This window comes from Trachurus trachurus (assembly GCF_905171665.1).
Source record: "Trachurus trachurus genome assembly, chromosome: 15".
In the NCBI taxonomy this organism is placed as follows: Eukaryota; Metazoa; Chordata; class Actinopteri; order Carangiformes; family Carangidae; genus Trachurus; species Trachurus trachurus.
Window position 1 is genome coordinate 24,826,960 of NC_139906.1, and position 12,215 is coordinate 24,839,174.

At 45.7% G+C, this 12,215-nt stretch overlaps 1 protein-coding gene across 1 annotated transcript in view; it reads left to right on the plus strand.

Annotated features, from left to right (window-relative positions):
- Positions 1 to 4,536: 4,536 nt before the first annotated feature.
- The window catches only part of unc5b (unc-5 netrin receptor B), a gene marked incomplete at both ends in the record, with an annotated part of 53,805 nt that continues 46,126 nt past the window's right edge, over positions 4,537 to 12,215 (plus strand). The window contains one exon of the mRNA XM_083988519.1: positions 4,537 to 4,624. Coding sequence (XP_083844645.1) covers positions 4,537 to 4,624 — 88 coding nt within the window. The remainder of the gene's footprint in view (positions 4,625 to 12,215) is intronic.

A 12,215-nucleotide genomic window follows, 5' to 3' on the forward strand; every position in this document is an offset into this window, starting at 1 on the left:
CTGTAAATGAGAAAATACTGTCACCAGCCCTAAAGAAGAGCCCTAGAAACCATGTGTTTTTGCAGCAAAAACAACTGGCCAGGAAGGGGTTAAGAATTTTGAAACCCATGTCAAAAGTGATTTTCATGTTTAGTCAAGACCCAGCCCCTATATGTATCACAAATATTTTGGGAGTAACTGATGTCTAAATTTTGTCCAGGGGTCATGGATGTGGTAAAAATTGAAGGAGCATATACTGTATATGTGATTTGGATAATGACCTGAAAAAGTTCCAAGGAAACTGACCGACACCACTCTTACAAAAGCACATGATAAATGTGTGATCATCCTCCTACGCGCAAACTGTAATTGTTGATCTCTCTATGAATGATGTTTTCTTGGAGCAGAAAGCCTGTAGATTGGCTGCTTTATTTTGCCTTATTCACTGCAACCAAATTCTATTAAACAAGTTCTCCTCTGGCCTGCAAGAAATAATTAGTCTACTGGATAGGTCAACTTAATCATTCCTGAAAATAATATTCAATTATCTCCTCAGCAACTTCTAGAGCATGCCTCCTATTTTTAGGCCCCCTCTGTTTTACAGAGATAGGCAGCTTGATCCTTTTTATGTCACGCCTGCAACACAAAGCAACGGAGAGTCAGCGACGCTAAACAGTCCTCGGCGGATAACCTATTATGCCTTAATAATAGCCCTGGCTTCCTCATTGTGTCTGTTTCTGTATAGTGCACCACATATGAGTTCCATCCCACTTGATTATGGCGCTGCTCTCCCCCAGCTTTCCTTTCTAGTTTTCCATTGGGTGCCCTTGACTTATATCTTCAATTAGTCTTAGCAAAGGGCAGAACAAAATAATAACTAATGGCAAGTTCAATGCTGTCATCAGCTCACTGATAATTGGGGAGAAGAGAAGAGGGGGTAAATTGTCTAATTAGAGCTTGCAGAGTGTTTACATCCTGTGTGACCTCATCGAGGTAGACGCGGCGACACAGTCAGTCACATAACAACTGTCAAACAAGCTTGTCGCGTCAAAGTGCACCGACTTACTGCTAAGTGACAAGATTTGAAAATGACAGGGGATAATATGATACAACTACATGCTCAATAGAGTTATAATGTTGAGTACAGGGTTGTTATGTGAAAAACAGACAAGTAAAAATGGCAGCGAAAACACAATCAGAAGGCATGGCATGCGCGGACATGTAAACAGAAAATACATTTGCAGCTTCAGGAGGCAAATCTGTCTCAAACACAACCTGCGAACTCCATTTCACGCATAACCTCTCTCGCTCACACTGTCTCCATCAGTGTCCCCTTTCTCCGTCACTCTCCGACCCACCTCTGCTGCTCTCTCGCCAGTCACAATAAAGACTCTGAGAATAAATAAATAATCCTGAACGTATTCTGTGCTCCAGGAAACAGCGTAATTGTCATCAGAGGAGGGAGGCATTGGGAGTCATCACTTGTCTGGACGGATTATGACCTTTGAAGTTGGATTTGAGCAAAATACAGCAATGCTGTTCTGTTGCCAGATACTGTCACATCTTAGAGAAGGGCTTCGCTTTGGGCTCAGCAGCATGCGTGTGTACATCCTGGCTTTCTGACAGCCTCACCCCATGCTTAAAACTCTGGGCTTCACTCTGTTTTTACTCTAAAGTCTCTTATTATAAATCCCAAGCAGTTTACACACAAGTGTTCATCCAAACTCAAGGTGCAAGTCATGCAAGGACAAACCTTCCTCTCACTGACCATCAGTGTGACTCAGCAACAGAAGGAACAAATGTTAGGCCGTGAACACGCTGCCTGCGTGGCGTGAGTGTGGCGGCTGATGTTGCTGAACTGCTGCTGCTGCATCTGTCAGCTCTCTCTCTCTCTCTCCTCCGTCTCCCTACATTGAGTTTTCTGAGTTTTTAGGTTGCCTCATCATTTATTCATTTCTAATTAGACATAGACAACCATAGTGGAAGCTGTCAGCTTTGTTCAATGTTGGTGCATGATGTGACTATGACATCAACAGGTCCTCTCTCTGTCATACTGCAAATCCAGTCTGTTCCCCTTAGACTCAGTATGAATCAGACTGATGATGGCCATAAAGAACAATATTGGAGAAAGACGAAAAGTAAATAGACATGAAATTCTGCTTTCATTCTTGCCATTATCCAGTAATATAGCACGTATAAGTAATAAAAGAAATACCAACATTAAAGCTCCCATCTTTTACACTTGTGCAACACAGTGTTTGATTTGAAGAATTCAAGAAGATATGTCTGTGGTTTACAAACTTTATGTACTTTCACATTTCCTCTCTCAGGCTTCTCTCTGGAGGTCTAACAACAAAAGGTCAGAGAAACAATAAGAATCTGGCTGCTTGTTTTCTGAGTAATCAAATAACAATATAGCACGTTTCAGGTAAACACTCACTCCCACATCCTGCCAGGCTGAGGGCTGGGTTCAGGTAAACAGGGCTTGGAGCATAGCTGCGATGGTGACTGTAGTAGTGACATCACAAAGTTCCAGAAGCACTGACAGCTTGTTTTAAGGCTTGGTTTCTGTGTGATACCTTCACAGTATTAATAGCTCGACATGCAATCCATAGAGACAACATGGGATCTTTAAGTTTCCAAAACATCCTCAATGCTCTTTAGCGTAGAAAAGATGCATAAGCACTGAAAGTACTTCCCTCCTCTATTGTTTTCATGATGGTCTTGGGAGTGCAATGTTGTTTCAAGATCTCCCCTAGGTGTGCTACTGGGTTGTGGTCTGGCGACCATGAAAGCCGACAATTTGCATCATTTTCATCCTCATGAAAACATTTTAATAAACCTTTGCGCACCGTGTGGAGGCATCTGCACTCGTTATCACTCTCCACCCATTTGTTTTTTTCTTTTAAATTCCTGCCCATCTACACATCATATGCCCAGTTAGTGAATGCATTTGCATAAATTTGTTGCTTTATGTAACCCAGTGTTGTGTAGGTGTCTCACAGGGAAATCTCAGGGATGCACGAGTAATGAGTCGAGGACGATCACCTGAAAAGACTCTGAAACACCACATTCAATCAGGCCATGTTTTATATAACTGCTAATCTTTGCTGCAACTGAAGCCTTCACCAACATTAAAAGCAAATTTCCTCCTTACTCGCAGGAAGCTGAACTCTTCAGTTATACTTACCTGCTCAATCAACGCTTTGATAAAAGAACAATCAATATTCAAGCTTCCACAGCAATGTTCAACTCTTCACCATGCCCCCCTGTGGTGTCCATGCACTCGCCAATCAGACTCGATCAGCACCATCCAGTCACACAGGGAAACAACTTCCATAATGAAGGGTAGCTGCTGAGGTTCCAGTCAGCTCTCCTCCTCATTGGAGACAAGACTCGTTTATGAAAGGCTGCTCTCTTGTGGCCACCGGGAAGAAAATGTGATCCAGCTGGATGCTGGGAGGATGGATTGACAGGAAATAATATGCTCTCATAAACCAGGATTGGTGCCACTGGACTCCTTTTATAGAGTGAAGACTGCTATTCATACAGCAAAGGAGAGGGAATAGCCTGTTATTGCACTTTAGGTTAGACTACAAGATCAGACAATAAAATAGATAGATAGATAGATAGATAGATAGATAGATAGATAGATAGATAGATAGATAGATAGATAGATAGATAGATAGATAGATAGATAGATAGATGTTCACAAAAGAAACTCATAAACTGCAGTGAAACCTGATTGTTCCCGCTGAATCCGGAGCGGTACCGTGCGCTCTATAAGTCCGGGTTTTCTGTCTCTCCCCTCCCATCTATTTCCTCCTCGCTTGCTACTAGTTTACCTTCACTTGTTCAGCCTTCACTCTGAGAGGAGGAGGAGGATGGTGTATGATTGGCCAGGCGGGGACTGGTAGTCCGGAGGCTGGCGTTGAGCTCCGCGTTGATTCCCGTGTTCTTGTTTACACCTTGCGGGCAGGAACAAGACAAGACGCCCAGGAGGGGGAGGTCCACCGCGCGGCTATCTGACAGCATCAACCCGTGGTCATTATTTCTTTTTTGCATGGTCGCAAAGCAAGTTTCTGATTGCTGGGAATCGGACCCTCTCTCGTCTGTTTCACGTCTTTTCCCATTCTCAGCAGCGATGCGTCAAACTTTTTGATGACTTTTGTGGCACCGCTGCGCTGATGGCCCCGGGGGACAAGTAGAGCTGGAAATGAGACCCACCAGGAATAGCCCTGATCAATTGTTTCTTTACATTCACAGGGTGTGATCTCTACGGAGCTCTTCAAACTTGAACGGGCGGAGATTTCACCCTTTTAGTCTCAAACCCTCTCAGGCGCTGGGTGATGGATGTGTTTTAAGCGTTGCAGCCTGTTTACGTCAAGAGTGAACTATTTACCAAATCACCACTTACTGGGCTCGCAAGTATTTCCTGACGAACAACTCACTGTTTAACACTTTGCTGGCCCGAGAGCCACTTGGTGTGTCCATCGCACCGCAGGTTACCCCTGAGTGGACGACCCGCGACGTTTCGCAACGGCGTAGCCGGAAAAGATGCTCTCTGCTCGGACGCAGCGCGACCACGGTCTCGGTCCTCTGGTTCTTCTCCTCCTGTTGAGGGGATGTGTGGTGTCTGGCACGGGTAAGTCCTGAAATCACACAGCAGTTTGGGTTGTAATCATTGACAAATATTGTGCACATGTGACACTGCACAGTATTTACAAAACACACACTCACATGTGCGCGCGCGCATACACAAATTCTTTTCTTTTTTTTTTAGGCTACTTTAAAAAAAATTATATAACAGAAATTATTTAAACTTTCTACTTTTAATTAAAAGTCATCTCCAGACCACAACCATGGTCTGTGTATGAAAACTGTCCTGGTTTACAGCTTCACAGTAACAGTGCAGGTCTGGGTGGCGTGCTGACCAGCATTTCTTTTTACCTAGAGCAGCAAAGTCTTCAGCTTTAGACCCGAGCGCAGAGCACTCTTTTCTACTTGGAGCGGAAAAATCAAACTCCCCCGGTGCGCAGGGAGTAATTAAAGTTTTGCTCCATGCCTTCTTGGCCTCTCCAAAAAGAAACAGCAAAGTCTAGTGAAAGTAAGACTGAGCACTTCAAGCGCTCCGGGGGAAGACAGAGAGAGGCTTCTCATTTTTTCTCTCATTGCAAGTTACAACATCTAAATATAGTGACACTTGCTTTAAGCTCGAGTGTACAAATTGTTTTTAAACGCTGAAGTCGTTCAGCTGAGCAGGATCCATTAACACTTTTCAAATGTGAAGTCATTATTTTATTCAGACCAGAACCACAGTGTGAACAGAGCAGGCTTTGATTAGTGAATTGCCTATAGTGTTAATGCCATCAAAGAGTGCAGCCAGCTCTCAGACAGATGAAATCAGTTGGCACACAGGGCAGGTCACTGTCACTGAGCTGATGGGACAAGACCTGGCCACCAAGGTGACTCTGTCCGTCTCCAGTGTTCGATTAATGGTTTCCCTCAGTGTGGCCTATGTTGGTAGCCAGGACATTTTTCCTCCCCTCCCTTTCTCCAGATCAGATTGAAATACAAGTCTGAAATCTGAGGGTTTAGTGGATTGTGGATTAAACTCGGTTTACAGTAGGGGAAAAAAAGAACAATGTGGACAACAATGTGGAGTGCAGAAGCTACACCGGCTCTGCTAACAGACCACTCCAATAAATAAATCTGACCGTCTGCTAAAGAAGTCAGCTTTTTTTTTTTTTTTTAAATAAATGACAACTGTAATCTTTTGTGGGACACACTGACTGTTTGCATAGGTCTGCTGCCACTTCTCTGAATGCCAATAAGAACCCCCCACTGTACCTACCAAGGTCCTGTGCATGTATTATTCTCTGAACAGTCAGAGCAGAAAAGCAGCTTACGTTTATTAAAATTGTGGACCGTTCTGAAATCCTTGCATGAGAAATGAGAAACGTTGATATAAACAGTGGTGGATTGCAGGGCTGGGGGGTTGGGGGGTGTAGTTGGGGGAGGAGGAGGGCGGGCAACAGGAGACAATAGCTCAGTGTGCCCCAGTAAAGTTTCTGTCTGGGAGAGAAGAAGATATATTTAGTGAATACATGATGGGACAGACAGATTGCATTTATCTTCTCTCCTGTTGTCTGTGTACCCCCCACCCCCACCCTCCCCTCCACACACACACCTCAGCTCTCCTGGCTCTGTATTCTGGATGTGCTGAGCTCACATTTCTGCTGTGGGAGCTCCTCTTTCTGTGTTGACATACACATTAATTACCAGGACTGCCAGGAACACTTGTCTGGAGTAACCACCCTGCTGTCCACTGTCTCTCTCAGCATGTGTCATTATTAATGACTTCATCAGAATTAGAAAACCGACATACGGGAAGTGTGTGTGTGTGTGTTTGTGCGCTGTTTGCGACACATCAGGATTAAATGGAGACGACCAGGTGCCCAGTAAAGCCTTTGACGGGTGGGGAGGGGCAAGGGACTAGTGTCCAGACCGAGGAGGTCAAGCCGGGAGGAGAGCGAGGGCGACGGTATAGCAAAGGGGCAGTGGAGTGTTCAGAGTTAGGGAGCGTAGCATGTCAGACACTCCCAGAGAGGACGGGATGAATAGTGACACTCTTTTAGGATGTGCTGTCTCGTTTGTGTTAAGTGTGGGAATCCTCTTGCTCCTGAATGACAGTGCAGCGGATGCAAGAAGACTTGCATTCTTTAATATTATATGTGTGCAAGTAAAAGGCTGCTGAAATGTTTCTTGCCCCTGCTACACAGTTTAGCCACAATTCTGCAATTTTGCGACAGCTTAGATATGATTTTTTTTTTTTTTTTTTTTTTGATGCATGGAAAGAAAGGAATGTGGCAACAAAGCCAAGCTCAAACAAACACCAAAGTAGATTTGGCTTCAAAGACACTCAACAGATTGAGATGTCAGATTAGATTAAAGTGTCTCTGAAACATGTAGTCATAACAAAAGTGCTGCCAGGCTGTTGCATCTGCACAGATTTGGACAGGTGGTTGGGCACCATGATAAATAAACAGACAGGCAGCTCTCTTTAGGCCAGGCCAGGGGCCAGACTACTTCCTCAGGCAAGTCCTGCTGGCAGACCTGAGCAGGCCACATTCTGTCCTGGAGCAGTGCATTAGTTTTATGGCCGTTAGGCGGCAGGGGATGGGATCGCTGGCCAGCCACTGCCCTCCCTGCTGTATTATTCATATGTGCAAAGTGGTCTTTGTTAATATTTAAAATGTGCTTATGATGCTCAAAAATCTCAAGGAGAAAGAGGTGGGAGGGAAGCAGCTGCTCAGCTCTTATTGGAGTAAGTGACCCAGGTGACTACAGGGGGTAGTGAAGGATTTTAGGGTACCAATAGGCATTTATAGACTAGATAAAAGAGTGGCAGTTCCAGCAAGTGTGCCAATTGCAGTCAGGGGGCTGGTACAGAGGATGTGTGTGAACAAAACAAGTAGAGGGGTTACACAGGGTAATGCTATCCATCTAAAAGTGAGGAGGAAAAAACAGAAAGAGGAGATGGAAGAGAAATGAATCCGTGAGAGACACATTGAGATAGATTGATCTCAGGGCATGGCTTTTAAATATCCTTTATGAGAAAAGAGTGAAGAAGAAAACTCCATAGCAGTGGCATTCAAGCGTCATTAAACCTCTGGCACAGGCCAGAGAACGAGGGGGCGCATGTTGACGGGGGGCGGGGGGTGGAAAAGAGTAAGAGGGAGGCAGGTGATGTGCAGAAGGACCGGGTTAAAGTCGGAAAAGCCGCAGAAGAAACAGTGGTTTCAAAGGGGAGGATGTTGTCGAGTGGGGAGGCGGAGGGTGGAGAGTGAAGAAGAGACACAAATCCACCAGAGGGATGTTTTTATTAAGGCTCTTATCGATGGAGAGCGCTCACAGTATTAAGAGTAGACATGTTTAATGCTTTGCCAATACTGTGCATGTTAGATTGGGCCATAAATCTGCAGCAAACAGCGAGGGCTCTGTAGGAGGTCAAAGCAGCGAGGTAAATGGAGGAGGACGCTGACTATAAAGAATGGAAAGCCGAATTAGTGGCAGAGCAAAGTTTCAAGCAGAGATTAGTAGACTTGAGATGAATACGGTTTTAAGCACAGGTCATTATTTTACTCTGCAAAGAAAATATGTTCCTAAGGTATTTAGAATGCTGGGTGATAATGATTTAATCAATACTGTAGAGCATGTCGACTAATTCAAACTGTGTGGGATTCAAAAAGGAAGCAAAGAGTCTGTAGATAACTATCAAGTGAAGTTATTTAAATTTCTCAGGTAATGTCTTCTTGGATTCTGGTTAGAAATGCCTTGTTTATCTCACACCAGATGGTCTCTCATACCTGCGTACGTTCACAGAAGAAAAACTGTAAAATACAGAAATACTTCAATTTATTCCAGACATTTAGAGCGATTGATGTTTGGAATTTGAAAAATGTTTTCCAGCGAGCTGTTTATCCCAAGGTCGGGCGAATCTTTTTAATAGCAATCACAAAATTCATTTTATTCTGTCAAAGACCTTTGAAGGTGGAGCCTGTAAATAAAACATAGGGTTTTTTTTATTGTGGTTCTTGTGTTAGAGTGAGAGTGGAATGAGAGAGGGGGTGGATGGATGGATGGATGGATGGATGGATGGATGGATGGATGGATGGATGGATGGATGGATGGATGGATGGATGGATGGATGGATGGATGCAGAAGGTGGAGGAGGGAGAGTTTCAGCGGCAGATGGGAGCTGAAGTTGCTGCATGGGCTGGTAGGACAGGGTATACCCCCTGCCCCTCCATCCTGCCCTGTGGGGGGAGATGGGTGGGGCAGACAGGGAAACAGGAAGAAAACCTCTGTGGGGTTCCATTGTGCTTTAGATGAATAGGAGACTCGAGAGAGCTTTTTCTGCCCCTTTGTGTGGGGTAAAGGGGGTCAGCAGCAGAACACACACACACACACACACATGCACATGCACACACACAAACTCATTTACAACTTCAACCAGAGTTACACTTGCATGAGTGTGTGTGTGTGTGTGTGTGTGTGCATGCTTCTTTAGAGGAGATGTGTTACTGTTGCATAACCTCTCATGCGCAGGAAAATACACATCGGCTTGCTTTAGCTACCAAAAACAAAACACTGATTCACTCAGTGATTGATATGCTAAGACAGGCTCAGTGACATCTGACATCAAAAGGACAACACCCACCCACCCACACACACACACACACACACCCACATATGCAAAAATGCAGCCACATCCTATGATGAAGAGGTAGCATTTACGTCTATAATGGTGGAAGACCTGCTGGGTCACTTGGGAGGAGTGAGTGAGTGCAGGAATTTTCATTTAAGATCTCAGCAGCACTCTGAGCATCGTGACCAATAGGATCAGGATTCACCATGGGGGGTCGCGTCAGATCCAGAATAAACCCCCCTTTACCCGAAGATACACACGTACAGCCATACACGCACTTGGTAAAAGTTGCTGCGCTGAGGTCCATAGATCATAGGCAGTGTCAGCATTTGATTGGCTGTGCTGTGGTCCAACACTCTGCGTGTGTCCACATCTATAAAAAAAAAAAAAGAAAAAGAAAAAAAGGCCTTTTCAGGGCATGTAGATTTCCCTCATCTTCTTAGCAGAGGCTTTTTTGTCTTCAAAAGGCAGTTGAGCCAAGTCCACTCAGAGCTTAGAGTCTAGACCACAGCCAATCTGTTAATGCCGGTGTTTGTGTCTGTTTGTATCTGAGTGTGTCATGTGGGTCCGTCAAACTGGAGGAAAATTATAATGTGTTAATAATGCAACCACCCCCCCCCCCCCCCCCCCATCAGGGGAAATGTGCTGCATTAGAAAAGGCAATGGCAGTTAGTTTTCTTCTGACTTCTCTTTCATGACTTTGGCATATGACGCTACATTCCTCCACATCCACGTTAATAAATTGCCATCACTTTGTCGCCATTTCCTCTTCCTCTTCTTTCAGGCTTTTGTGATAGTCTCATCAGCTGTATTTATAGTTGTGCAGTCTCACATATACCAACCTCTGTCATCCATATCTCACTCACTCCATCATTTTTTTTTCACTCCCCCCAGCCGGCTCTCTTGTGGAGTTTGGGAATTGCTCTTTAGAAGGCAGTGTGAAGAATCCCATTTCTCTGAGCGTAACGCTTATTAGGGTCCCATCTGCCCTGAGGGGTACTTATAAATGTGGTCCTGGGGGTTGGGGGGGGGGGGGGGGGGGGGGTTGGGTTGTCATGAGTAGGTAAGGGAGGGGAGTGCGGAGAGCTTTGTCATGCCTCCGTGTAAGTGGATGTGGGTGCCACCGGGGGCTTGTGCGAGGTGGGGAAGGGGCTCTTAACACCACGGAGCGCACACACCGAGCAGCTGGTGTGTCTAAAGTGGGGGAATGACCTCCCTGGAGAAACAGGCGTGTTGAGCGTATGCGCACATATCTCCGGCTGAAGGAGGCGACGGAAATGATCCTGCATCCTTCTGTCTGCATGGCGTGCAGCTAGGCAACAGCAGGACTTTCAAACAACTTACAGTTTTTTTTGTTGTTGTTGTTGTTTTCCCCTCCTCCCCTCCCTCGTGTTTTAAATCAAGGCGGATGATGCTTAATGAGTGTGTTTGAGTGTGTGTCGGAGGCAGGGAGTGGGGCTTATGTGATTGGCTGCGTGTCAGCGGTGTGATGCCGTGTTATTCAATGTAGTGACTGTAGAGTTAAATCACCATGTTTGTCTCTTTAGCTCATTAGCCCTGTCAGTAACAGGGAGTGATTGGACACTTAATCAGAGGTTAACAAGGGCACCTCCAGACCTCTCCTCTCCTCTCCTCTCCGTTCCTCATCTTTCCTTCACCTCCTCTCCCTTCCATGCTTTCCTTTTCCTTGTCTCTCGTTTCATTTTCTGTCCTGTCTTGTGAGTTTGAGCTTTAAAGGTATAATGTGTAGGAATTCCCCCCATCTAGCGGTGCGGTTGCATATCGGAACTTATTCTTGATGTTGCATTCACGTGAAATCGGGCAGACGTCAGACAGACAACAGATGCTGCATGTAACAGGATAAACAAGCGTCTATGTGAACAAGTGGTCCGCCAGCACGAGGCAAAACAATACAGGCGTGACAATATGTTGTCATGGTGACGAGTAAAATGACATCCGGTTGGTTTGTCGACGGCCATCTGCCTGACTGCACCTGAATGAAACATCAGTGCCTCCATCCTTCCTCACACTAAACAGTGGTGACAGCAGGCGCTACCTCAAAAACTTTCATTTGTATGCGGGTGTGATTCGACTCAAGTGAAATACGTATTTATGAAAGCAATATTTGATTTTTGCTAATAAAAAGCCCAATAAGTTACATACTGGGGCTTTAAAGATTGTGCTGAAGGGAAAGGTCTGCTGGTATCTAGCTTCATCCCGAAAACATATGCATACACACACAAACACGCTCAGTAGGGGATATAATCCCTGTTTCTGCTCAGACTCTCTTGGATCACGACCACAGCAAAGAGAAGAGTGGAAGAATGAGATCTGCCCTCGTCCACCCTTTAATTCCTCCACCCGTCTCCAGCTCCAGGACTTAATTCTTATTTCTCCTCCAGAGGCTTTGACTGGGAGCCTCCGAGCGCACAGTAAAGATTCTGTTCTCGCCTTGGACGCAGGTCTTAATCAAGGGCTTGACAGGCTCCTCTTGGCGCCGTTTGTGTGTTTGGTGTGGGTGTTTATGTGCGGTGGGTGTGCGCGCTGATGGGAAGTCAGCCGTATTGCTCCGCTTTTTACTTCCTTTTCTGCATGGGTCACAGTGGGGTCACACTCCCAGTCTCAATCAGCACACAGCTCTCGTACACGCAGCCCATCTCTCTTGCTCTGGCAGCCGTTCTGATTGCACAGGAGGAGACCTGGTTTCTCCTCCTCCCCCAGCGCAGCATTTGCCATGCCAGGTGTACGAGGTGTGCGCCTGCAAAACGCCGCTAGACATCAGTCGCAGAAGAGTAAGGAATCATTTTAAATGAGCGCCGCGTGCGAAGGAGCGACGGGGCGACTTCTGCGCTAATGTGGCAGATGTACCTGCATGTAATTAAGGTTAGATTTAAGTGTATGAGCTCACACACGCATGAAGTGTGTCAGCGGGTGTGTGTTTCAAGCCTCTTACCTGCTGCTGACCAGATGGGCTCAACAGCCGACCTCATGCTCACCTCTCCCCACCATTCCGCCTAGATTAGCT